The following is a 27,693-nucleotide window of genomic DNA, read 5'->3' on the forward strand; positions in this document are numbered from 1 at the left end:
TCATTTTTTGCTTGAAATACTTTGAGCTGGTCTTATTTATAGTCACCATATCCATTTTGCTTGGAAGACTTTCCCAAGAAAATTGCAAAGATTATGTCACACAGTTGAACACAAACTACATTTCCACCATGTGGGGAAGGGTATGGAACTAGGACGGGCCACCGAAGCTGAAACATGCACTTCCCGACATGGTATGTAAGAGAGGGTGTAAAAGCCAGCACAGACCAGCATTCAAATACAAGAGCTTTAATCTTTATGGTCACACACCTGTTAGTTCTTTCCTTACCACACTTCAATAGTCTGGGCTTTAGAATGGGAACAGAAAGAATTACCCAACCTGTCTTCTAATCATGAAAAGACTTATTCTAGGAATTTCTAGAGCTTAACATATATAAGGAAATGGGGAGCAAAAGAGCCAGTGAAACAATCAAACTTTTCCAGGACAAAGAAGAGTCACAGTTCAGGGAACAATCAGGTTTTTCCTTCATATTGAGATTTCACTGTCACTGCTGTGATCCCTAGGCGAACTGACACTCCAGGAGTACCCAGTTCAGGAATCTGCCCAGTACAGGACCAGCCCCAGCACCCCAGTGGGCCCCTGTCTACGACACTGGCTTAATGAACCCGTAATCCATACACTTGATGAGACATTCCCGGGCTGTCTGAACCACCGCTGCCTTCTTCTCATCTGGCTCCTGTTTGGCCACCATGGTCAGGATCTCCAGCAACTCGCTCTCCACCAGCTTCTTGGCCAGCTCAGCATCGGCTGCCAGCAGGTTGTAGGCAATGACCAGGCCCCGGTGTTGGACTGAGAGCTGGTCGTGCAGGCAAAGCCGCTGCAGAATCTCCAGCCATTGAGGTGTCTGGGGAGGGGAAATGGGTAAAGGATTCAACGGATCAGTGGGGACACAGCAAGAAATTTATAGACAAGATAAATGGGAATTCAGCCCCACAGCTAAGTAACTTAGCCATGGTCAAATACCTGGAAATAACAAGATTAGCATCCTCCATCTATTTATTTTTCAAGCTGCTTGAAAAGCAAAGAGACAGGTCTACAGCTTGTCTGAAGGCAATGGGGATGCAGAGTATTCAAAAAAGAGGGTTCTCTCCTGGCTACATGTGCAAGGCCTGCTTCTGCCATGCCAGGGGCTCTTTGAGATGCCTACTCCAGCCAAGTAGGCACGCTCTCTACCAGCCTTGACTTTGACTGGAATCAACACATGAGTCTGGTGTGAACCCTCTCCTCCACCCTTCCTCCATCTCCCTTCCACAACTGTGAAGACACCCACTACTGTGTGTGGGGAAGCAGGACTCTAGACCACTCTAACCACACGTGAGAGATGGTGATAAAGCTGGGAGTCAAATCAGGAGGCTGACTCCTGTGTCATTCAACAAACACAAAAAAGACTGCAGGGTAGAATAGGCATCTGCCTGGGTTTAGAGTCAAAGAGACCAGTGTTCAGGTCCCAGCTCAGCGCTTAACCAACTTCATGGCCAGGTTATTTTACCCCCTCGGAGCCTTGGGAGCCGCACCTGTCATCTGCTCTGCCTACCTCTGACATTGTGCTGACTTAATGAGATGATTCAGGGAAACCGCTTGGCACGGGGGGCTGGAGTGTAGCAGGTTTAACAAGTGAATACGGGGAGGAGGATGATTTACACCAATCCAAACATTCGCCCCTTGGCCTTCCTCACACCCTTACCCATTATTTGTCACCAAAATTGCTTTCTACATGTGCTGCTCTCAGATGGGGAGACAGACGCAGAGGGAAAGAAAAGGCTATGCAGACTCTGCACCGAGTCTCCTACTGTAAGGAAGAAAATCAATGTTCAGCTAGCTGTGGTAGGATTCAGGGAGTTTCTATGCTGATGAGTGCCTGGTAATGGACCCAGGGCCCATTCTCCCCAGGATATCCTTGAGGACTCAGGGGAAGGGGAGGTATAACTGTCAGGATAGGATCCCAGGGAAGGAGGAAGCTTTGCCTGGCTTCCCTGGTTGTCTCCCAGCTGATATAAGACTGCAGGGATGTCTGACCAGCACAGCCATGAGGCTGTACAAAAGGTGGGCCTGGGAAGCTTCCCATGTCCCATGGGGTGTCCATGGTGGGACAGAAATGCAGCCAAGAATTCTGAGCCCTCCAGTAAGAATGAAGAAGTGGCCAGGAGTAGGTTGGCAATCCTGCAGGAGACCCTTCCCTCCCCAACTAACTGTGTGTCTGCTCTTAGCCTAGTTACTTTGCTGCACCTCAGCTTCCTCATCTGTAAAATAAGAACAATGACAGCCCCCAGCTTACAGGGTTGTTAGGAAGATTCATGTGGTACGTGTAAGGGGTAACACCTGGCATACAGCAGATGCATGGCCACAGAGTATCTGTGTGGACCCGCCACCAGGAGCCACATGATCAGTTACTCCAGGAGAAGGGCCTCTAGGGCAATGGTTCTGCAGTGTGGTCCTCAGGCCAGAAGCTCCTTAAACCCAGTCTAGTAAGACAGAAGACCCAGGGAAACTGTTAACACGTTTGGTCTTGAGAAGGTTGCCACTGGGCAAGAGGCTGCAGTCCAAAGACTTCACAGGGTAAGTGACATCTGCCTGGACAACATAAGGCCCTTGAAACTTCGAGAACACACACACACCTTAAATTGACAGTGTAAAGGAGCCTGCTACCGACCTGACGTGTACATTTTTCACTGTCAGTGGAGATGAGTGCCCGTGGACTAAGCTCAGTGTGGTGACACACAGAAAGTTTCATCTTGCACACTCTTATGTTTGTGACTGTCAGTGTCATTCTCATTGTTCCTACTGCAGTGGCTGCAGTCGAACCATAGGAGCTAATTGTTGTGTCCGCTTTAGGGAACCTGTGGCCTCCTCACCAAACCACAAGCTCCCTGTGATATCCCAAGTACTTTCACTCCCTCCCCCCTTCCCCTCCTCCTCCTCCTCCCCCTCCTCCTTTCTTATGTGCTGGGGATTGAACCCAGGGTTTCATGTATACTCAGCAAGTATTCTACCACTGAGTTACAGCCCCAGCCCTTTCTACTTCTATTTGGAAACAAAGTCTCGCTCACTTGAAACTGGCCTTGCAGTTACATCCCAGTGCCTCAGCCTCCCTAGTAGCTGGGATTACAGGCCTGCACCACCACATCTGGCATATTTCCATGCTTCTCTGAGGAGCTCAGGAGCCCCACAGCACTATTTAGCATTGTTATTATTGTTGCTATAATTGTTAAGTAATGTGTTCTATGCACCAGCAAAGGCAGAGGGTGAACGGCAGTGGGCAGCAGCGGGAGGATTTAAGCTAGCACCCTCGGGAAGCCTAAAAAATGAACACAGCCCCTCCTCCCTTTAGGTGGTAGGAACAGACACCCTATGCAGGGAGGGGTTACCCTGGGTGCTGGCCTCCCAGAGGATCACTGGGGACACTTGGTCTGGGGCTGGGAGAGTCCCTAGAGCCCATCCAGCCCTTTCCTATCCCAGGACCCACACTTACCACTTGGGTCATTTTGAGACACAGCTTCTTCTGTGCTGCTGTCAGCATGGCCAGAGCTCCGGCAGCTGCATTCTGCACCTTTTCATCGTCCTCCCCACAGAGCAGCACCACCAGCTTCAGCCGATCATTCCCATCTGCCAGGAACCTCTCCTGAATCTGGGGAAGGCAGATGCATGGCTCAGAGAAAAATGTCTCTCACCTACCTCCTGATGCAGCTGAAGTTCTCTGACCTGGATCTTTTGACATCTTCCTTCTTTGAGCAGCACACGCATGTCACCTCCCCCAGGAGGCCTTCCCTGATCGCTGGATGAAAGGGTTGATATTCCCTCCAAAGTTAACAAGAGCAAGGGACTCCCTATTTAGCTGACTGCACTCCCTCTGTTTACATTCAGTGGCCCCTGGCTGCCACAGTGGGGCAGAGAGGCAGGCAAGATGTTTGCAGGGTAGATAGTGCCTGAGGAACCTTTCATGTCCCTCTAGAGAGGATTGGGGTGTTTGTCCACAACCTGGGCCTTCGCAGTCTGCTACGCAATGAACTCTACAGTCTGAAAGCACAGGGAGCTGGGCAGGAGCAGGGACAAATAGGCATTTTCCTAGTAAAGGAGAGGTACTGTATTGTCCCCTCCAGGTGACAAAGAGGCTTTGCAAGGACCTGACAGCAGAAGAGCCAACCAGAACCTGAGGCCCTGTCCTGTGTCTCCAACCTCATCCCAGGCCGGTATGAAGCCCTCACAGCAACTCACTACCATGCTCCGCCCTATAGTGAATCAGGTTGGTCAAGCTTAAGGCCATTTCATTGGATCAAGTTTCCAAGATGTGGAGCTATAAAAGGGGACAAAGGTCACAGCTGCCCCGGTAAGACCCTCCACCTGTGTCTCCCTGAAGCTAGGGCAGTGGTCCACACAGGTGAGAGGATGGCAGAGGAAAGGGCCCAACACTGTCCCCTCTGGTGGGGCACAGTTGTCACTGGGAAGCAGCTGCCCAGCCAAGGACTGCCTTCTTCCTCCCCTGCACCTTGCTGGGGACGTGGCCTAGTTCTGATGGACGGAACCCTAGCAGAGGGGAGTTGTGTCACTGCTGGGCCACCTTAAGCAGCTGCTCCAGTTGCCTCTTCCATGGTCTCTCCCTGTTCACCACCGGAATGGAGACGACTCCCACAGCGGCAGAGGGGGGCCAGTTCCCAATATCACAGGAAGCCTGGATCCCTGAGCCACTGCTTGGAAGGGAGCCGCCCATCCACATGGGACTATGATGTGGTGGGCAAAGAATAAACCTCACTCCTATTGATTTTGGTTGTTGTAGCAACAACCAACCTCCCCTTCCCCAGGGGGGATTGCCTCTCCCCTTGCCTTATCTTTTTACCCCACCACCATCGCCCATCTCCTTAGACACACTCTTTCTCCACTTAACTGCCAGGCCCCAACCCAGCCTTGGGCCAGCCCCTGGTGGACCCTGGTCCCTGTATTTCCTGATTTTATCAAGCTTTCAAAGATTGGGGTTTCCTCCAATAACATATCTGAGACTTTAAGTATTGAGGCAAGAAAGAGTCAGTCTCAAGTCAGAAGGGCCCCTTGGCCTCCCCTTCCTACCAAGAAGGGGCTCGGCTCTATTGCACCTGATGGGACTGCACCCTATAGGCACAGCAATGCCCTGACAGGAGAGGAAGTAGACATTCAACAAATGGTTAGATTTTCCCCCTGTACTGGATCAGGAAGCCATCTGGCATGTTCTGAAAAAAAAGTTTTTTTGAGACAAGTTCTTGCTATGTAGTTCAGGCTGGACTTGAACTCACTATGTAGCCCAGGCTGGCCTCGAACTCATGGTGATCCTCCTGCCTCAGCCTCCCAAGTGCTGGGCCTACAGGCATGTGCCACCATGCCCAGCTTCATTTTATTTTTATAAACCCTATTGTTATTCTGTGATGATCACATTGTGATTTCTAAGAAAACAGTGATACCTCATTAAATATCAGCATTTTAAATATTCTATAATGATTTATAACTGTATTTTGGCATTTCTGCATTATTAATTTTAAAAACTTTAAGAAATACAAGTGATCTAGCATCCTTGACCTCTAAGAGGCCCTGGTCTGAAATCCTGCTTTGCTCTCATGTTACTTAGGCCTAAGTGACTTAAGGAAATAGTACCTTTCAACTCGTTTAGTCCAAGCTTTGCAATCAAAGCCCCAGCTTGGGATAGTATTATGTCATACCCTGGGGAGGAGGGGGGATTGCTGTAAGCCAGGAAAGATTCAGAGAAATTCCTGGGTTCTCTGGCTAAAATGCTGCTTTGGTTTTTTCTTTTTGTTTTTGTAGTGCAGGGGATCAAACCTAAGGCCTTGCACAAGCTAGGCAAGCACTCCACTGAGCTACACGCTCTGTGTCTTAGTGCCATTGTCTTAGGCCTGGTCTCCTCACAGGCCTGGCTGCTGGCCAGACCCTCTGGGCCTGGATCACCCAGTCTCACCTCCTTGTTGACCACCATGTTGCACATGCACTCGGTGGCCGCCTGCCGAAGCTGGTCATGATTCTCAAACATGTAGTTCTCAATGTCCGGCAAGGCTCTCTCCTTAAAGATCTTCTGCCTGGGGTGGGAAGGCAGAGAAAGGAGGTTCTTGAGTCCTCTGTAGTGAGCACCTGGGGCTCTGGCCCCCCAAGGGCAACCCTTCTCCATCCTGGTGACGTCCCTCCCACCCCTCTGCTCCTCAGCCAGCATGGTGTGGCCAGCATCACGCCTGTGCCCAGCTCCAGAAGGGGCATCGAGGGCCGAGGATTTAGCTCAGTGGTTCTGGCACCTGCCTCGTAAGCGCAAGGTCCTGAGTTTGATCCCTGGTACCCCCCCAAAAAAAAAGTATCAGAAGGGGCACCGATAGGCACAAACTAAATGACACAACAGTGTATCCTGTCCCAAGTGATGGATTCTGGGCTGAATATGTAACCCAACTGGAGATTCTTGCATTATTATTAGGAAGGAGAAATTCTCTCTTCCTCTCTCTCCTTCCTGCTGAACATGAACCCAAGAAGCTGTGAAGTCTGGAGCTACCTGTGGTGATGAGGGAGGGGGAAAAGTGCATCTGAGAATGAAGACAACATACTGAAGAGGAGAAGAAAAGAACAGAAAAAGAGGAGAGGGGAGGGGAGCGGAGGAACAGGAACTAGGACAGCTTTTTAACCTCTGCATCAAATCACTTGAATCGGGATTACCCCAGACTTTTAATCTACACAAATCAATACATTTCTTTTGTGCCGAAATCAATTAGGGTTATTTTTCGGCCACTTAATAAAAAAGAATAGCTGGGCCGGGGATTTAGCTCAGTGGTTTTGCCATCTGCTGCGCAAGCGCAAGAACCCGAGTTCAATCCCCGGTACCAAAAAAAAAAAGAATAGCAACCCAATATATTCCACCATCTACCTGCTTCCAAGAGGGATAACACGTTATCCCCACCTGAGCACCTGGATACCTTACTGCTGTAGGAAGCTGTGCCTTTGCAGCCCTTCATATATTCCCTAGGTGGTCTTTCCAGGTGTGAACTCAAATCCTTCCCACTGTTTCTCCTGCCTCATGCCTTTGATGCATCCTCCAAACAGAGCACTTGTAGCATATAATGTGGGTGAAATTTTAGCCAAATACTTTATGGGACCCTCTCTCTCCATCCCTGTCCCCTCCTCTCACCTCCATATCCCACTCACCGTAGTTTGTCGCTCCGTCCAGACAGGTTGGTGAGGCCTAGGAGAGCCTCATAGTTCTGAAGCCCATCCCTTTGGGTGTCCAGAAGACTTACCAGGGGCCGCACCACCTCATACACCTGTAGGGGGGTCACAGACCGATTCAGGAGGGGACCACATTCCCCAGTCCCTTGCATTTACAGGTGGCCAGCTTTAAATTTACAAAGCACTTTCCCACATGTTATCTGACTTAGTGTCCATGATGATGCTGAAAGGCAGGATTATTTCCTTTACTTTGCAGAGGAGATAACTGAGTTTTGGGGAGGACAATCCTGTTTCCAGAGGCAGAGCCAAACCTGGCATCAGATGCCTTCAGTTCATCTCTCAACCTGCCCCATGAAAGTACCGTGCCCCCCTCCCAGGCTGGGGTGATGAGGGGAAAGGCCCCTATGAGCAGAGGAGACCATCGCTAGACCATCCACCCCAAATACCCACCCGCTCCCCAGGGAAGGCGATGTCTGGGTTGGAGACAGCGGCGATCTTGGCGAGAGCATGGGCTGCCTTCACCTTGCCCACATCTGTGCCCTCCAAGGCCAGGGGAATCAGGGCCTGCAAGAAAGGGTGCAGTCACTATTCAGCCACGGACATCCTGAGGGCCCTCCTGACCCCACTCCAGCTGCCTCTCTGTCCCACCAGAAGTTCAGGAAGCCTGGGCAACATAAGCAGCTCTTGAGGATCATGGAAAACAACTAAATACTGAATCATGGATTCACTCCCTTGCTCCCAATGCCTATGAGGGTCTGGATCCCCACTTCCTTCCACCCGTTCATATGTCCCTTCAGCTTTTGGAAAAATAATCAGTAATTGGAGTTTTTAGTTTTTGCCCAAGCCAAACCTAATCAGCAGCCATTTATTGAGGACCTACTGTGAGATTTATTTTATCTAGAGATAGATATCTAGATTTATTTTATTTAATCCTTGTGACATTCTGAAAATGAATGTGGTTTCCCCCTCCCTTTTACAAATGAAGAAATTGTGGCTCAGGAAGAGTAAATAATCTGCCCCAGTTGACATAGCTGAAAGGGGGAAGTGAAGACTAAACTCAAGTCTGCAGAAAAAGTCCATGGTCTCTAGCTTTACACCTGGTTTCCTTCCAACAGCAGGGAGGATACATGGGATTCCAAAGTATATTCCGTAGGATCCTCAAATTAAGCATAGATTGGTTTGAGGTCATGGGCAGAGATAGTGAAGATAACTTAGTGACTGTACTCCAGGTTGGGGTGGGCTGGGAGGACACAATTCTTGGGCCAGGCAAGAAGCATGCATGCATACACGCACCCATACATGCACACAAGGACTCAGTGTGTGCTCGTCTGCAGCACATCACCTTCTAGGTTGATCTTTTATCTTGCCCAATTACCTTGCCACCACCCTGAGCCACAATGGTACCTCGGTCCCTTGCGTTGTCACACAGTGCCAGGAACACCCTGCAAGGCCGAGGATAGAGGAGAATATTTACTGCACCAAGCCCTTTCCCAAGCATCCCAGCCCAGCCAGTCAGAGCTGGGGAAACTCGAGGACCAACCGTGAAAGCCTGGAGAGGGCACCCTGTGGGCCCATGCCCAGAATGAGCCATCTGGGAGACACTGCCATGGTTGTACGAGGCGGGGGAGGAAGTCAGGCCAAGTGGGGCTGCAGAGTCACCCACTCCTCCTGATGGAGAGAACCACAGGCTCCTGGCTGCTCCTTTCTCCCCAAGAGAAGCTCTCCACCTCCATGGTCTGCCCCTGGCCCCCTCTCTCAGGTCTCATCTAGCACGCCAAACCCCAGACACACCACAGAGGAACCCCAGCATTCACTCATTCTCTCTCTGTTCTTGATGTCTTTGTGTATCCCATTCCTCCTGCATGGAGCCCTTCCCTCCCTGCATCTGGGTGGGTTGTTTTCTTCCTTCAGGGCTCCACTGAGTTGTCATCTCCACCAGGAGCCCTTCCTGGCTGCCCTCGAATGCCCTCCAGGCTGGCTGGTTGGGTGACACTGCTTGTGCTTCAGCCAGCCCTCTGTGCTTCCCTGTTGTGACACCCACTGTATTATACTGCAACCGTGACGTGCCTGCCCCCACCCAGGCTGCACAGACACTGTGTCTTGAATCTCTGGAAACAAGGTAATCAGAGTGGACAGTGAACACTCCTGATGCAAACTTCCACCTGCGGCAACCTGCCCTGTCCAGTCACATTTTAGCGTTCATCCCTATAAGTCTCTCCTCTGGGACACCCAGTAGCTCAGCTCCTCACCTAGCCCCCCGTCATTTCTATCTCCTGCCCTCCAGACCCCAGCCCAGCCTGCTGCAGCCATACCTGGCCAGCAGCTCCTTGGTCTGGTCAGTAAGGATGGCGCTGTCTGCTTTCACCATGCAGGCCAGTGCGGAGATGACACCTGCCTTCAGGAGCCGCTTCACGCGCATGTCTACAAAGTCCTTCTTGTCCTGAGGGATGAAAGGGTGGCCATGGGGAAAGTACTTGGGCACCAGGACAAACTGTATTGGAGGTAAAGGTGGTGCATTTCTGATTTCTTGTGATAGGTTAATTAATGGTCCCTAGAGATGCCTGCAGCCTAATCCCTGCCACCTGAGAATGTGTGACCTTATATGACAAAAGAGACTACTCCTGGTAATTTAGGTGGACCACAAAGCAGTAAGATTAGAGTAAATACTAGGAAATGTGACAACTGAAGAAGAGATTGGAGTAGTTCGAGGTCATAAGGCAAGGAACATAGGTGGCCTCTAGAAGCTGAAAAAGGCAAGGAATAGCATTCTCCCCTCAGAGCCTCCAGGAGGAACCAGCCCTGCCAACACCTTGACTTTACTTTAGCCCAGGTAAACAGATTTTAGGACTTCTGATGCTTGAAACAAAAAGAATAGCAACCCAATATATTCCACTATCCACCTCCCTCCAAGATGGATCACACTTTATCCTCACCTGACTGCCTGGATACCTTCCTATTTGTGTTTAGAGTGCACTGTTTCTGGCAATGTGTTATGGAAGCAATAGGAAAGAAATACACTTCCCTGGATCCCCTTTGCCAAAACACCTGCTAAGAAGTGCACAGCCCATTCTGCTGCTGGGAACATCAGCCCCTCCCCAGCCTTGCCCTCCCCTAAGACAGAGCCTGTGGAGCTGATGCCACAGGAAGAGCAATCCCAAGGGCTCTCACTCATAGAGGAGTGAAATGAAAGAAAGATGATCCAAGTCACTAGATGACCCTTTTTTTCGAAGGCTGACTTTCCACTGGGGTGGGGGTGATGAGTTATGGCAGAAGATGCCAGTGGGCGAAAGGGGATGGCAAAGGAAGCTGATGGGTTGGGTTTTGGTCGAAATCCAAAGTCAGCCTGAGATTGAGTCATCATAACAGATAATTCTCAGAGCCGATGTGGTCAGGAGGAGGGGACACTGTGTCCAATCTCTAGGAGCACATTTGCACTTCATAGCAGCAGAACATGCTGCACACCTGTGCCTGGGTGGAATATGGTGTGATGTTTAAAAACTGATTCAGATAATGAGTGAGGTGGCACAGTGGAAAACACACAAAGTATTTTCCAGAGATTGGACACAAGACAACTACATTCTGATTATAACTATAGAAAGAAAGAAAAAAGATGCACAAGGGGAAAATAAAGCCTCTAATGGGTAACACAACACACCAAAATGCCAATGGTGGTCATCTGAGATAAGATCCTTGTGAGTGGTTGTCTTCTCTTCTCTATTGCCCATCTTGTTTGTTTTGTAACACAGGCATATCACTTCAATCATTTTTAAAATCTAAACGATTTTACTGGTTGGGGATATTTTGGATATGTACTCATATGCAAATCACATACAAATCATATACTTATGTCCAGGGGATCACCAGACCTTTGTGTTGGTGGCCCAAAGGGACTGGTGACATCTGGGCTAATGCTGACCCATGTCCTTCTCCTACTCAGCATCCACTTCGTCAAATTCAGATTCCCCAGAAATTTACATCTCAGAAGCATGAAATCAAAACCATCTCACAGCTATGAAATCAATAACAGAAACTGCAAAATATTCTCATGGCTCCATTTGTTTAATCAGACTATAAAATTGTTGATCTTTTTCTAAAAGGCAAAATCAAAACAAAAGCCACACGCGCCATCTTCTGGGGAAATTTGGCATATCATCTTCAATGAGCCTGTATCTTAACCTCGAGTCACATCCTGCCTCAAACACACACACACACACACACACACACATGGGCACGCACGCCACTGTTTCTCTGTTCCACTACCTCTTCTAGAACTCTTGGGATGCAAGCCCCCTGCCGGCTGTGCCCACACCCACCTTGGGATGCTCCTCAGGCACATGCTGCTTAGAGAACCTGGCAAGCTGCACCAGCTCAGGGATGACCTCCTTGACATCGTAGCTGTTGGTACAGTTCACTAGGGTGGTGGCCACCGAGTACAGGATGGTCTTGTCACTGGTCTGGAGGCACCGGGTTAGGAGGAAAGGCAGAAGAGCACTTTGCAAGCAGACTTTTCTTCCAAGACAGCTTCCTGACCAGTGTGCAGGTGGGTTTGGGAGGAGCACGCTGGTGGGGCTGATCTTGGAGAAGTACAGGGTTACAGAGGGAGAGGAACCTGCCCTCTCATTTAGCATGGGCAGAAATGCATCTTGGACTCTCACAGCACCCTAAAGAGTGAGACTAGGAGCTTTACCCAGCTCCTTGCTTGCCGCCTCTTTCAGAAGCCCAGTCTCACACACTTTCCCCTGCCAGGGTGGGGACTGGGGGGGCACTGGATGCCCTCTGCTCTGGCCCTGGGAGAATCCCTCCCACACAACCTCACTCCTGAGGGGCGCAGACAAACATGGATGTCCTCTTGTTCACCCTCCTTATGCCTAGAAGCCAGGCAGAGCACCGAGCTCATTTACAGCTAGGTAAGATCAGGGCCAGAAAGAGGGAGTGGCCAATCCAAGTTTGCATAGGGAGGGGTCGAGCCAGGACAAAAGCCCAGCAGGACAGTCTCTGTGGGCCTGTGGCCAGAAGCCCTTTCCTGTGGCTGGAGGTCAGAGCCACACTTGCCTTGGCCAGCTCGAACATGGCCTGCAGCGCAGGGATGTCCTGGACGAAGTCGTCCTTCACATCAGCGTCCAGTGTGAGGTAGGCCAGCCCCTCCACTGCCCAGCGCCGGGTCTGGGTGTCTATGGTGGCATTGCACAGCCACCTAGAAGCGAAGCGGGAGAGCTGCTTGGGGAGGCACTGGGGCTCCCATCAAGAGTAAAGTGATTTCGGGGTAGCAGAGAGCAGGGGCCCTTCATTGTCTGATATCCACTAGAGCATACCCCGAGACCCTCACGTTCAAGCTCGCGGAGAGACAAAGGGCCCAGGAGGTGCAAGCTCCTTACTTGCGGCACTGCTTGGCCAGCTTCTCAGTTGAGCCTTCAGCAAACTGCCTGAGACCGTAGTCTGTGCCGCCTGCAGAGCCAAGTTTACAGAGTCCCTGGGAGAAGGCAGACAGGCACAGGATCAGCGACACGGCGGCTTGAGGCCAGGCCCTGCTCAACTGGGTCCCTACAGCCAGAATACCTCCCCGTTTTCCTCTGCTGGGACACACGTCTGTGTGAATTACACAACTGCCTCAGGTGCCACTTCCTCTAATGCCTTTCTAACACACTAGGTTAGGGGAGGCACCCATGAAGCTGGAGGCTCAGCCAGGCAATGTAATCCCAGCATTCGGGAGGCTGAGGCCGGAGGATTGCAAGTTCAAGGCCAGTTTGAGCTATGCAGTGAGATCTTATCTCAAAAACAAAAAAGCTGGAGACTTTTACCTGCCCTGTTCCTCCACCATTCTGACCTCAAAGGTATGCTAGCCATATGCAGCAACTGCTTGTGGTGGTGCAGTAACTGGCCGAGAGGTCATGTTATTGGGGATCAAGTCCAGATTTGCTAAATGTAAACTGGAAAAAAATTCTTCTGGAAGAGAAAATTCACCATGGCAAAAGCCAAAATTAGTTTTTTAAAGTTTGATATAGATTTTAAAAAATCAATGACTGAAATCTCTATAACTACAAGATAAAGAAAAGATCAATAAAAATAATTCCAGTAAAATGAAAATGGAAAAAATAAAACATATTTAACTGTGCCACACAGGTGCTTACTGAGGAGGCTGACTTTTTGGCATTTGCTCTGAAAGCGCTTTCTGGACAAAGCTTCTCAAGGTTCACGTCCTTGGCGGCACAGGGGACATCCTCAGGCTAAGCGAAGGGCCCACCGAGTCAAAGTCCACACAGCACCGCGTGTCACCCTTCCGCAGAGGTCTGTGGGTGGGGCTGGTGCCCCCTGGTGTGCACGTGCCCCCACTCATCCTGGTGGCCCTGGTGTCTGGGCCTGGTACCAGGTAGGAAGGGAGTACCAAGCCCACTTACCACCAGCGTGCGGATCTTGATCTTCTCATTTTGGGTGGTCTTGTAGATCTGTTTGAGCAGTGACACGCCATTGGTGATGATGAAGGTGGCCCGGCTGAGCTTGGTGGAGGCGTGGATGAGGGCCTCCACAGCCACTAGCTGGTCTGCCTCACGCTCCGAGCCACACAGTGCCACCATTACCTCCATCACACCTTTCATTCCCAGCAGCTGATTGCCCAGGTCAAAGGGCCCCTGCAAGATCCCAGACACGGTCTGGATGGCATTCACGTTCTTATCCATGTCCTGGGGGTCAAACTTGCTCCTAAAACAGAGGACAAGAGTCGTCAAGAGACTTGGCCCAAGGTGAATTGAGTGTTAGATATTGTGAGAGTTAAGCTTAGTTGTCAACTTGATTGGCTTGGGAGCCACCCAGGTAATTAATAAAGCCCATCCTGGGTGTATCTGGGTGGGCCATGGAGGCAGGATCTTTTTTACTATATCTGCCCCTATCCTCTCTGGCACTGTCTGATGCTCTGCTTCTCAGCCACCATGAGCTGAGCAGCTTTGCTCTGCCACATCCTTCTGCCATGATGTTCCTGCCTCGAAGCCAGCTGATCATAGACTGAACCCCTTGAAACCATGAGCCAAGTTTAGCCTCTCCCCCTTTAAATCCTGGGTGTCAGATAGTGTGTCCCCAAAATGAGAAAGCTGACCAATGCAGATGTGAAAGCAGACAGATCTAGATCTGCCGCTTCTGTGATACGTGATGTTGGGAGGTCACTGGACCTCTCTGAGCCTCAGCTTCTTGATCTATCCGGTGAGGGTAGCCCTACTACTTCTCAGAGTTGTGGTAAGGATCAATGATAAAACAAATGTGTCACAGGGTGTGTCCCCCAGGAAGCACACTATGACCCAGGAATTGACGTGCAGGAGTTTTATTAGAGAGGGCTCTTGGGAAGGGAGGGAAGCAGGCTTGGGCAGAGTGAGGCACTGGGCTGCAAAGCCTCGGGCTGCAAAGAGTTCTGGAGCTGAAGATCCCTTTCAAGGTTGCTCCAAGTGGACCTGAGTCACTGGATGCCCACACCCCCCAGCAGCTGAGGTGTCTCTGAGACACAGAAAAGGCCCAGAGTGGAGTCCAGCACACTGTCCCTTCCCTTGTCAGATGAGAGTGTGCAACTCTATCTGGGTTCTCAGGAGGGACTTCAGAAGTCAGCAGGCAGCTGGACATTGTGACACATGCTTGTAATTCCTTGGGAGGCTGAGGCAGGAGGATCACCACAAGTTTGAGGCCAGCCTGGGCTACATAGTGAGTTCATTGCTAGCCTGAATTACATAGCAAGACCCTGTCTCAAAAAACAAAACAAAGGGCCGCGGATTTAGCTCAGTTGTTCTGCTGCCTGCCTCGAAAGTGAAAGGTCCTGAGTTTGATCCCCGGTACCAAAAAAACAAACAACAAAACAAAGTCAGCAGGCAGAGGTGATGCTATGTGAGGCAAGGCTGGAGGTGCCATGAGGTGCTTTAAGGGAACCAAAGTTGGGGTTAGTGGAAGCTGTGGGATACACCAGGATTTGACACATCTGGAAAGCTGAGAATCATTTTTGTATTTTAAAGGAATAAAAAAAATAAAGAATGAGTGATAGGAATGCATAACGTTGTCTGGCAAAGACTAAAATATTTCCTCTGAGGTCCTTTTCAGAGACAGTTTGCTGATCCCTGGGAAAAGGAAAAAGAAAAGTAGAGTAAAAGTGGTGTCTCCCACCCAGCTAAGACTCACTGGGGTGCTCTTAAGCTTGCAGCTTCCTGAGCCACTTCCAGACCATTGGGTCATTGGTATGGTTTATATCCAAAATGTCCCCCAAAGCCTCATGCACTCTCAGGGGGAGCTTTTAGGAGTGGCTGGATCATGGTGTGTGATACTAGACTAAGGGTGTGGTAAATAAATTAGTCTACTTATTGGTTTAGCATAGTTATGGGTGTGGATAATGGGAAGGCCCATTGTAGGTGTGGGTGTTACCATCCAATAGGCTTGTAGCCTAGATGGGATAAAAGGGAAAGGAAGGTCCACTGCTTCCTGCCTCCTGCTTGCCTTACCATGGACTGTTACTCCTCTGCCATGCCCCTTTGCCATGCGGCCCTGTCCTGGATCCAGCTGACTATAAATTGAACCTCTATGAACTATAAGCTAAAATAAACCTTTCCCCCTTTAACTAGTAGGTGTTGAGTATTATGCCTCACCTACAAGAAAAGTAACCTAAGACACTCATGAACACTTTACAAGTTTGGGAATCACTGAAATAATGAGTTAAAAGGGCATATAGCAATGGGAGGAGAAGGAAGAGGAAACATAATGAGAAACAAGACCCAGAGAAAGGGTCTGAGATGAGGAGATGGTGGTGAAAAGACTCAAGAACCCCCACTGCTGAGGGTCCCTGTCCAGCTCCGACTAGACTGCAAAATCACACAGTTACAAAAATGTAGACAGAGCCAGCCTCCTCCTAATGAGCTCACTGGCGTTCTTTTAAGCCACAGGTACCTGTCACAGGTATAAAATATGTCTAGAAATTTTTTTGAAGTTCTGGGGATAGGGCCTTGCACATGCTAGGGAGGCACTCTACCACTGAGCTACAGCCCTTGTCCAGAATATTTTGATACTTCTTCCTTCACATGGTGGAACCTGATTCTCTCTCTTGAGGCCAGACTGGAAGTGATGTGGTAGAAGTGATGCTGTGCATCCACTCAGGCTAGAAGACATTGCCCTTCCTCTTTGTCCTTTAAGATAGCTCACTCTGGGGAAGCCAGCTGCCATGGGGTAAGGACTCCTCAGGAACCTGTGGAGAAATCCTGCCACCCACAGCCAGCACCAAAGAGCCAGCCATGTGAATGTGCCATCTTGGAAGCCTCTCCTGGGCCCCTGAACTCCAGCCTTCAGATGGCTGCGGCTCAGGCCAACCTATGACTGTAGGTTCACAAGAAAGCCTGAGCCAGAATCACCCAGCCAAGCCATTCCTGAATTTCTGTTCTTCTGCATGACAATAAATGTTTATCATTGTTTTGAGTTGCTGAATGTTGGGATAACTTATTACACAGCCACGGATATCCAATACAGAGCCCAGCCCTGAGAGGCCTCCAGGGAACTCACGTGATGTACTCCTCGCAGATCTTGCGGAAGTGCTCTCGCTCTGGATCACAGCGCAGGTCATCATAGAGTTTGTTGATGAGGATGGAGGCCAGCATGCGGGTGTTGTCCGTCAGGGGGAGGCAAGAGGGAAGGTCTGGAACCTGCCCTACAACCTTCAGGATCTTCCTCAGGCCTGCAGGGTGATAACAGGAGGTGTAAGATCCCCGCTGGGCTTTGTCCTCACAAACACATGCATGCATGCTGTGTCACTCAGCAGTGTCTTAGCACAGGCTTCTCTCTGCCCTGACTGTAGGCAGCACTCAGCTTATCCAGAATGCAAGGCACTGGAATGGGGACAGGAGACCCAGGCTGTCCACCTGATTCTGTCCTAAACTGTCATCCACTTCCCTCTCTGGGGCTCCACTTTCACACAGTCAAAATCAAGACTAGCAGACCCTGGAGGATTGGAACAGGGCTAATATTCCATGGATCGATGCATAATCTTCCTACCATACTATTTTATGTCCTCTTTTCCCCATGCCTCAGTGTCTTTCGTTATAAAATGGACACAGTACTACCTACCTATAGCACTTGAGAATGCAGGTGATAAAGTAATGTGTAGAAATGGCCTGGGGCCAATCCAGAGACATCATTATCAGTCAGTTGTGCGTATTAGTTAGTAAATACTGTACTTGCTATTATTGTCCCTTTTCATCTCTTTGGTTAAAGAATCATCAATGGCTTCCTCCATCAGACTAATTCAATAGTCGTGTATTTGTTGAAATACGTGAATGATTAATTGGATACCTTTTAGGTGCTGGCTTTACTGCTGTACAGGAAACAGACTCATAAAGATGACAGCACTGAGTGATAAAAGCTGACAAAGTACAGAGTGGTTACACTGCAGCTGGGGTGCTAGGCTGCGAGTTGTTCTGAGCACTTACTAGGTGCCCAGAGATTTATCCACGCTACCTGATTCAATCCTAAAAATAACCCTACTGGTTAGGAATCGTTATTATCATCTTTCAGAGCAGAAAACCAAGACTTGGAAAAGTCAAGTTGCCCAATATCACATAGCTGGTAGGTGGCAAGGTGATGACCCTCTGCCCATGGTGTCAAAGCCCACCGTGCTAACCATTAGGCTACACTGCCTCTGGGACAAAGGACAGCTTGATCTCAGAGCCAGGTTTCAGTGGGGCGTGGAGTTGGTCAGACTGGGGTGGTGCCAGTAAATGGGAGGAAGAACACTGAATGTAACTGCTGGGAGGCATGAAACTCTGAGTGTTAAAAGGGTCTTAAAATGCTCAGCATCAAATGTCATGTTGTGTGTGTTTTACCATTCTAAGGGAAAATTCTGTTCCCTCTCTACTACTCTTCTCTGTAACTGATATCTGATGCCAGCTGGGCATCCTACCACTCACATCAACTCTGATACTGTCTACCTGGGCTGAAGAGCTCAGTCCCACAGCTGCCTGCACGTCAGAGCCTGATGGCAGGTGGCAAGTCCCAGGTTTCCTACAACTTCTGTCCAGCCTGGCTACAAATGAAAGCTCCCACCATCCCCTCCTCAGCTTCAGTAATTTGCTAGAACAGATCTCATAACTCAGGACAGTTTACTTCTTAGATTATCACTTAGCATAAAAGATGCAACCAGGAAGAGCTGGATGGAAGAGATGCACAGGGCAAGGTCTAGGGAAGGGGTGTGGAGCTGCCACACCCTCTCCAGGTGTGCTCCCCAGCCTGGGAGCTCTCTGAAGCCCTTCAGCTAGAGTTTTTTCTAATGCAGGCTTCCTGGCATAGACATAACTGATTAAGTCATTGGCCATTAGTGACTAGCTCCATCCGAAGCCCTCTCTCTCCCCTCACCTGAGGTCAGAGATGTGATGGGAGCTGGAGAAAGAAAGTTCCACCCTCTCATCACAGCGCAGGCTCCCCTGGCAACCTCCTCCTCCTCCACCCTGACCCCCAGCCACTAGTCATCTTGTCAGCATGCAAAGACACTTAGCACACAGGAGATCCCAACAGTTGTAAGAACGGTGTGCCAGGAAACAAACTCAGAAACTAAACACGTATTTCTTCCTCTTTTTGAGACAGAGTCTCACTACATAGCAGGCTGGCCTCAAACTTGTGATCCTCCTGAGTTCTGGGATTGCAGGTGTATGTCACCATGCCTGCCTCAAACATGTATTTCTTTTTGGGTCACAACCACATGTTCAAAAAGGGCTTGGCAGGGCCAAAAGGGGCCTGATGAGCCAATCCAAACTGCCCAGTCTGGGGCCCAAAGGCCCACGAAGTGCACTTGCTTCCCCTCCCATCACAGCCCTAATTTCACCTCCCACCCTTCCCCTCCATCCTGCCTATTCCTTGAGTGTACTGATTCTCTTCTGCTAGAACACTCTGCACTTCCTCCTCATCAGTCTCTGTCTCTTCCTTAAACCAAGACCTCAGGACCTCACTTCTGGTTTGATCTCTGAGAGGTTGCCCTACCACCCCAGATTGCATCACACCTACACCTCACCACTGTAGCCTTGCATTAGCATGTTGGAATTTTAAAATCCACTTTATTTTTACCCAGGTGTTATTCATTTTGGTGCCCTTCAACACAAGGCCAGAACAACAAATATTGCTCCTCACCCTCCTTATCCTATAAACTATATGGTTGAGTCTACATCCTAGTGCAGAGAGAAGGGGTCGTTGGTGATGCTCTATGTTTATAATACATTCAGAAAAGACCAGAACTGGGAGGGGGATCATGTAGGGGCAGCCCTTTAGCACTACTTGGTTAAAAGTAAGCATTTGCATGTGTATTTTGCTGGGATCTATGAAGAAACAAACAAGAGAAATCAAATATCAAATATAGATTCACATCAGCTTTTGCTGGCTTGTTATCTTTTGATATCTGTGGGCAGATGAACCATAGAAGATGGTAAAACCACAGGTCTGATTCCCGAACAGTTATAGAAGTTGATTAAGGGACAGTTAACACCCTGGAGCCAACAAATTGACTATCTGCTGGAATCTTCCACTATCCTCGATGTGCCCTTTCTCCCTTCTAAAAACACTGTGGAGTATTTCACCAACCATGAGACTTCAGGAATGTTATCCTGTGGTTAATGGACTCCTGTTTGGTTTTTGAACGTGCCCCTATTTTGAGATGACTCCACCCAGATGCTTTGGAGCGTGCTTAACGCTTTCTGGGTATGTTGAGGCCCAGAATTCTGGGACTGAAGACTCCTTCCCGACAAGAGCCTCCCCTCTTGTGCTTCCTGCTCAGTGCCAGGTAGCATGGTGCCCACTGAAGACTTGAGTGAGCCCCACCCGCCCCATCCCCTCACCATTGTCCACCACATAGATGGTTCGTGAGTTGTCGTGAATGGCCAGGTCCTTCCTGGGGACGTTCTTATTGAGCAGGTTCAGCGCCTGGTCCCTGCCCTGGCCAGATACCTTCTTGCTGACCAGCATGTCGAGCAGGTGGTTGGTGATCTGCTTCAAGTCCTTCTTGGTGTCTGAGGAATGCAGGATAGGAATAAATGGAGGGGAGTAGAAAGTCTTGGGTAGACAAGGTCAAGAATGGCAGAAGCTTCTAGAAAGATTCCAGAAATATGGGACCCACTGCCTTCTGGATATGTAAGTTTCTGGATATGCGAGTTTCTGGATATGCAAGAGTGTACTGTTGCTCATGTTACTGGAAAAAAGGGAAGAAAATCCCTATACAAGCCCAAGGGTCCTCCAGTTATTCTGAGTGCTGTCTGCTATCATAGCCCATTCTAGCCTTAAATAGTTCTGGTTCTTAGAAAGTCCTTTGCTCCTGGGCTATGACTGGCAGAGGTCCAGGAATATGTTAGGTAGATTTTTGTCATTTTTGTTTTTTGTTTTTGGTGGTACTCGGGATTGAACCCAGAGCCTCGGCAATGCTAGGCAAATACTCTACCACGGAACTGCATCCCATTTCTTTTTTTTATTTTGAGACAGGGTCTCACTAAGTTGCTTAGGCTGGCCTCAAAGTTTTAATCATTTTGCCCACTCTCCCAAGTAGCTGAGATTACCCTGTGCTGGGTTCCATTATGTAATCGTCAATAAACTAATTTAATAAAATGTTTTCCAGAAGGGAGATGTGTACTCGTTACAGGCATCTTATCCCCCTAGAGATATATCAAGGCATGCTGGGAGCCTGAATTCCAGCCTTTCCCTATGATGCCAGGATTTCTCTGCTTCCCTGTAGATGGGAGAAGACCAGGGTCTATTCTGCTTCTGCTGTCTGACCTCCCTGAGACTCAGAGAGACTTTCTTTCTCATTCCTTCCTTGTTATGGCTTAATAATATTCCATCAAATGCATATAGTGCCACATTTTGCATATCTAGTCCTCTGTGACAGACACTGGATTGTTCTACCTTTGGCTACTGTGAACACCACTGCTGGGCCTCCCATACTTTCATAGTCAGAAAATACCAGACTATCTCCACACACAGGAAATGCCCATTCTGAGATGATGACCTACTCTCCCTTTCCCTCACTTGAACCAAAACCAAAGGACATCTCCTACCTAGAACCAGGGCCTCCTCTTTCCCTCGGTGCTCCCGTTTGTCCTCCCCAGACAGGGAGTCGATGATGGCCTGGAGCAGGCTGCAGACAGCCAGAGACATCTCCTCATTCTCCATGGCCATGAGGCTGCAGATTTGGTTTATGCGGACCCCGTGCAGAATGGCTGTGGTCTGGAGCAAGGCAGGAATCACAGTCAGCAGCCCTGCCCATCCCTCTGGCTGCCCCACTCCACAGTCTGAGAATCCTCACTTCAGAGACTTAGAGCTGTGCCACCTAATGCAGTAGCCCCTTGCCCAGGGGGCTGTTGTGCCCTTGCAATGTGACCAGATTCCACGGAGATGTGCTGTCAGTGGACGCCAGCCACAGCCCCGCCATGTGTCACCCTCAGGTCCTTGCACCTGCAGCTCTAGCACCAAGCACCCCCATCCCCGGGCCCTCACCCTGGCTTGGTGGCCACTGCACATGCCCGACAGGGTCCGCACCGCAGCCAGCACCAGCTCAGGCCTCTTGGTGTCCAGAAGCTGCAGCAGTAGGGCCACTCCATTGTTCTGGAAGATCCGCTCGGCCCCAGCCTCCTCCCGGCCCAGGACGATGAGGTTGTTGGCAGCCTGAGAAAGAGGCAGTGAGGGTCAGAAGGAGCTATGATGATGGGGCCAGTGCGATGACTGGGTCTTCAGAATGTGGCTGTCTTCTCCCTTTATAATCCCACTCCTGGAAACACAGCTCGAAGATACAACACAGAGGAAGTCAAAGTAACTTGCATAAAGCCCAACTTGACCGAAATGTACTGCAGCCATAAAAGTCATGGATAAAAAGACTTCAGAGCCAACTGGGGCAAACATTGACAAGTAGAATCAGCATCCTATACTCACTCTGATTAAGCTGACATTAAATTATGTACACCTGTTACGGGAGCCTAGAATAATATTGGGAAATAAAGAACTTTTACAAAAAGAATCACTTTTCTTTAGATTTTTTCCTCTCATATGGTTCTGGCATGTTTTGCTTGCCTGTGTCCCTGCTCAGGGGAATCTGAAGTTGCAGGGGTTCTCAGGAAGGAGAAGGTGGTGGGAAGAGAGAGCACTAGATGGCCCCTGAAAGCCCAAGGTTTGAGTTCTGATTCTGCTCTCTGCTAGCTGTGTGACCATGGGCAAGTCAGAGTACCTCTCTGGGCCCCCAACTCCTCATCTGAAAAATGTGGCAATTGAGCTAGGTGGTTTCCAAATCTCTTCTCACCCTAAAGTCTTTGGACTGGGGCCCAGACCTGGAGAAGGAGCTTCAGGCAACACCTGAGGGTCCAGGACTGAAAGAAGAACCCACAAGATGGAACAGCAGGGGAAGGAGACAGAGAGATGACTTTTGCTTGTTTGTTTTTGTTTTTTTGAAACAGGATCTCTCTATGTAGTCCAGACTGGCCTTGAACTCCCTATGTAGCCCAGGCTGATCTTGAACTAACATGTGTGCCAATATACTCTGCTGACTTCATTTTTCAAAACAGCTATTGGCCAGTTATGATGGGGCATGCCTGTAATCCCAGCACTCTGAGAGGCTGAGGCAGGAGAATGGCAAGTGTGAGCTCACCCTGGGCAACGTACTGTCTTAGCGAGACACTGTCTGAAAAAGTGAAAAACAGGCTGGGGCTTCAGCTCAGTGCAAAGGCTCCATCTTCAATCTTCGGGATAGAAAAAGAAGTTATTTTTATCCATAATAACTCATTATGCCTCACAAGAGTTTGTTATATAAGATATTTGCATATCATGTGGATTTACTGACCAAAAACTAACAGCACCCCCTAGGCATTGTCTGTCAAATTCTTATCAATGCAAAACACTGAAATGTTCAATTTTTTTCCTCTGAAGGTGGACTAGAAAGGATTAGAAAAAACCACAATAAATCTAGTTAAAAAGATTACTGTATCAGTAAATATTTTAATATTTCCGAGTGACTTCTTTGTAATATTTCTAAAAGAAATAGAACATTATTTGAATATGTCATTGTTTCTCAGGGCTGAAATTACAGTGAGGCAATTGAGGCATGCCCCTTGGGTGCAGAACTTAAGGAGACACCAAAAAAGTCATCTGGATAATATTTAATGCAGTATTTTTAAAAAAATCAAAATCAATGCCAAAATCCATGGTGAATAAAACACCATAATTTTAAATAAAGACCGAACCAGATCCTGTTCCATGACTGTCCACACCATATTCACCCTCATCCTGGTCCGTCCAGTGGTTAGCTTTAGGCCAATTTTCCTTCAGATTCCCCCAAAACACGTACTCCCTCCGCTGGCACTCGACGAATCCCGGCGCAGCGATCCAGAGGACCTGGAGCGGGAGCCATCGGCCCAAGCGCGCCCTCTGCTGGCCAGCACAGCGCGGTACTCACCTTCTCTCGCTTATCAGCTTCACTGTTTTGATCCAGGAGGATTTCAAACATCGTCTGTACCCTCGAGTCTGTGGAGAACTGCACGTGGAGCTGAAGAGAGAAAGGTGCAGCGAGGGGAGGAGGTCAGGATCATTTAGATTTGCTCATCTCATCTCAGTAAAATTTAGCATCTACTCTGAGCTGTAGTACATCATTCATTTGTTCATTAAACAAACGCTAACTGACCCGGGGCAGAGGTGAATGAACAGTGTTGGCGACTGTGGGGATAGAATGGTGAGCAAAATCAAGCCCTTGCTCCACAAAGGTCACAATCTAGTTACATCCGGTGTCTCATTTGCTCATCACAGGGTTCTTGGAAGAGAAAGATCATCAGCCCAATTTTAGAGTAAACAATCAGCTGTTAGACATTTCCATAGGGACGAAAGTAGAAATGTGTCTCCGGGTTCATAAACTGGAAGTGGCTCTCAAGCATCACTTCAAGCAAATCAAAGTGTCTATGTTTGGATGTCAAGACTGTCACACTCCCCATGTCAACTTGATTCCACCGCTCTGGTCTTTCATATGGTGACCTAACTGATCATCTCACTGGCGCTTTCTGTGTTTCCTACAGCTTAGTTCTGCTGGTCCACACTCCCGCCTCTGCCTGCGCTCGAAAGCTTTGGGGTGGAAAGATGCCTCATTCACCTGCCCTTCTCTGATCTCTCCTTCCCTTGTGCTTCCTTGTTCAGAAAGCTGCAGTCCCCCACGGGGCTGCTGCAGACTCACTGGTGTTACTGAGTCTTGGAGCAAGGACCCAAAGGATCAGTTGCCCTCTTGCTTACACAGGAGGAAACCAGCACCCCAAGGAGTCCCTCAGAAAACCAGGAGCTCGGCCAGGATGAGGGTTCCGGGATTCCACACCTCTGGTCCATGCTCTGCCCACCCCACTCCATTTTTCTAGAGGAGGTGTCATGTTCTCTTTGGCTGTTGACCCTCCTGTCCCTCATCATTGTCCCCTGACTCCCCCGTAGCTCATGCTGCCTTTGTTTGCCTTAAAAAAGAGGATGACCATGTTGCAGAGATACTAGGTGATCACATTTTTTACAGCTATCTGGAATTAAATGGCCCATGTTCTAGCCCCAGCTGACATGTGTCCTCTAACAGTGTCCCAGCACCTGTCAGTCACTCACAGGGACAGGCACCTGTTCAGCTGCTCCCTGGAGCCTCCATGTGCCATGTGCTGTCCCCAGCTTAGAGTGTGGAGATAGGGCCAGCTCTTTCCTGATGCCCCGACCCCTACCAGATCTCCATTAGAAATGAGATGGGGCAGCAAAGGTTAGTGGGAAGGGGTCCTGCTCACCTTCTCCTGGATGCTGGTGTTGAGCCTCCTCAGCGTCTCCTGGAAGTTTTGGTTCTGTGGCTCGAGGGTGGCACAGCGCTGCACGTCCTTGAAGGCCTGGTCCAGCTTCCCCAGGTGCTCAAGGGCCTGGCATCGCCGATACAGAGCCTTGATGTCCGAAGAGTTGATGTCGATGGCTAGAGAGGGACATGGGCAAATTCTCAGGGGGCTTCTCACCCCACCTCACCTGTCCCAAACACATGTGGACTACCTGGCCCATCCCTTTGGTGGGGAAACTGTAAGATCCAGAGTCTGAAGATTGGAAGAGAGCATAAGCATCATCTCACCCAATTTCTGTGGCTCCATGCTCTGCTACAGGACCCTTGCCAAGGGCTCATCTGATTGATGCTTTAATTCCCCCAGCAATGGGGAGCTCCTTCCTTTTTGAGGCAGCAGGAAGTGCTGTCAGAAAACCCTTCCCTCGTCCTACCCAAATATACTTTGCTTAACTTTGTCCTTTTACATGTGTCCTTTGTCCTTTTATCCTAAGTCCAGCCTTGGAACCCCAGACATAAAATCCAATCCTTCCTCCTGAGACAGGCTTTCAGGTATTTGGAGACAGCTCTTGTCCCACCTGGGAGGTGGGATCAAAACTGACCGGCCAGGGATTTAGCTCAGTGGTTCCGCTGCCTGCCTGGCAGGCGCAAGGACCCAAGTTCAATCCCTGGTACCACACACACACACACACACACACACACACACACACAGAATTGACTGTGAATGCTTAAATAAAAAGTATTTATTACAGTAAAAGACATATTGCCATAATCTCTCTCAAAATACTCCTCTCACTTCGAACACACTTATCCCACCTTTCTTGCCACATTCTACAGCAGTTTGGGAAGTCCTCTTTCCTGAGTGTCATTATAAGGCATGATCAAAAATATAGTGAATGCTGCTGCTGAGTGCCATCCAACAGAAAGGCAGGCTCCTAAAAACATTACCACGTGTCCTTGTTCTCCTTATTCACTGGACATGGCACAGTAAGACTTCTGCCTCTTCCTTGAAGTCAAAATGACCATGAAAAGTAAATATTTTGAATCCATTAAGGATCTTGAGGCAGCCACAACAGCACAACTAAAGAGAGTCACAAAAGAGGACTTTCCAGAGCTGCTTCAGAAAGTGGCAAGAACAACGGGAAAAGTGTGTTTGAAGCATAGTGGGGGGCTATTCTGAGGGGGATTAATGGCAGTCTGTCTTTAGCTGTAACAATTTTTAAAATTTAAACATTCCCAATATTTTTAAATCACATCTTGTCTTGCCACTTCGTTCAACTGCTCTATGCAGGATGTTTTCTGTCCCTTCTCCAGCTGCTTGCCTCTCTTCTGAGGCCACCTCAGACAGTATCATTGCTTCTCAAACAACAAACAAACAAACAATAAACAATCACAACCCCAAAACGTAACCAGAATAATATCAAGACCCAGCACAGCTCATGTTGGGAGGAGGCTGGGGTGAAGTCAGGTCAGGGGCGCTCACCTCTAGAGGCATCTGAAGCTGCCTGGGCATAGTTCTCCTGAGAAACAGGAAAGGAGAGACCCAGTCAATGGGGCCCAGCACAGAGACCAACACTCAGCATCACAGCAGCGAGGGGAGGGCTTTGCAGGGAGCAGCAGGCCTTGCGAGAGCCAGGTATGGAGAAGTAGACAGACTGATAGCAGACAGACTGGGGCTCTGCGGCCACCTGTGCGGGCCTGAGCAGGTTAACTCAGCCCTCTGAGCCTCGAGCTTCTTTTTTTTTTTTTTTTTTTTCCTGTACCAGGGATCGAACTCGGGTCCTTGCGCTTGCACAGTAGGCAGTGAAACCACTGAGCTAAATCCCTGGCTAGAGCTTCTTGCCTACTGTATAGACTTGTCACAGTCGCTACCTCTCGGGATGATCTTAAAATGCCAGGAAATAATGCAAAAAGCAGCTGGGGCCAGGCTGGTTCTGATCGGGATGAATTTCTGTCTCTCCAGAGCAGTGGGTCAGGCGGCAGGAGGCCCCCTTCTCCAACCCGAGGGACTCAAATGCGATACCTGGGACCACAGCCCACAGCCCTGTGAGCCTCTCCCGCCCCTGAGAGCCCTCAGCCCATATCCTGCTTGCTGTGCCCCAGACCATTTTCAGGCCACAGGCGGCCCGGTTCCGATAGAGCGTGGCCAGCAGCGCCTTGTCCTTGGTCAGCTTCAGGGCCTGACTGTAGCTCTTGGTGGCTGCCTTGTAGTCCTGGCGCTGGAAATGCTGGTTCCCTTCCTCCTTCAGCTGTGCTGCTTCTGCCTCTGCCATCTGTCGGGACAGAGCAGCTCCATCTGGTCAGCCCGTTGCTCGGTCACAGAGCAGGGCTCCTGGCCTGAGGTTCGGAGCTCCAGATCCAACCCCTACCAGGGTGGAGGGTGGGGATCCTGCCTGGAAAGGACCCACCCCAACACCCCCAAATCCTGAAGGACATTACAACACTGGCTTGGAGCTTGGTCCCCATCCCCTGGGCATACTTCTTTGTCCCTCCCAGCCTGGGGTGGGTGAAGCCACCACACCAAAGGCCTGAGCTCTCCTCACAGACCCGAAAGTTCTCAGCAGCTCTTTCCTGCCCAGTCCCTGACCCAGCTCACTCTCTCAAGCAGGGCTGCCTCCTCTCAATGCTACGTCTGAGCTCTCACGTCCACGTCAGCCAGCAGCCTCGGTCTCCCCTCCCACCCTACCCAGGAGACTTTATC

At 49.6% G+C, this 27,693-nt stretch overlaps 1 protein-coding gene across 5 annotated transcripts; it reads right to left on the minus strand.

Moving 5' to 3' along the window:
* Positions 1-230: 230 nt before the first annotated feature.
* Unc45b (unc-45 myosin chaperone B) lies at positions 231-27,670 on the minus strand. 5 transcript variants are annotated; one of them, XM_004870648.4, is made up of 20 exons: positions 27,589-27,670; positions 27,098-27,265; positions 26,476-26,512; positions 24,958-25,133; positions 23,619-23,708; positions 21,674-21,841; positions 21,235-21,403; positions 20,026-20,196; positions 16,712-16,883; positions 13,594-13,894; positions 12,574-12,668; positions 12,251-12,392; positions 11,512-11,652; positions 9,511-9,638; positions 8,574-8,640; positions 7,649-7,762; positions 7,178-7,293; positions 5,955-6,072; positions 3,489-3,644; positions 231-863 (listed from the first exon to the last, which is right to left on the minus strand). In XM_004870648.4, the coding sequence occupies exons 2-20, from the start codon at positions 27,263-27,265 to the stop codon at positions 603-605; spliced, it is 2,790 nt and encodes a 929-aa protein (XP_004870705.1). In that variant the 5' UTR covers positions 27,589-27,670; the 3' UTR covers positions 231-602. The 5 variants fall into 5 exon arrangements, with proteins under 5 accessions (XP_004870705.1, XP_012923207.1, XP_087047612.1 ...); XM_013067753.3 differs by having other exon boundaries at positions 27,540-27,609; XM_087191486.1 differs by lacking the exon at positions 27,589-27,670 and adding an exon at positions 27,472-27,572.
* Between the last annotated feature and the right edge of the window lie 23 nt (positions 27,671-27,693).

This window comes from Heterocephalus glaber, unplaced genomic scaffold (assembly GCF_053883595.1).
Source record: "Heterocephalus glaber isolate CG9 unplaced genomic scaffold, H.glaber_assembly_v1.0 deba00001564, whole genome shotgun sequence".
NCBI lineage: Eukaryota > Metazoa > Chordata > Mammalia > Rodentia > Bathyergidae > Heterocephalus > Heterocephalus glaber.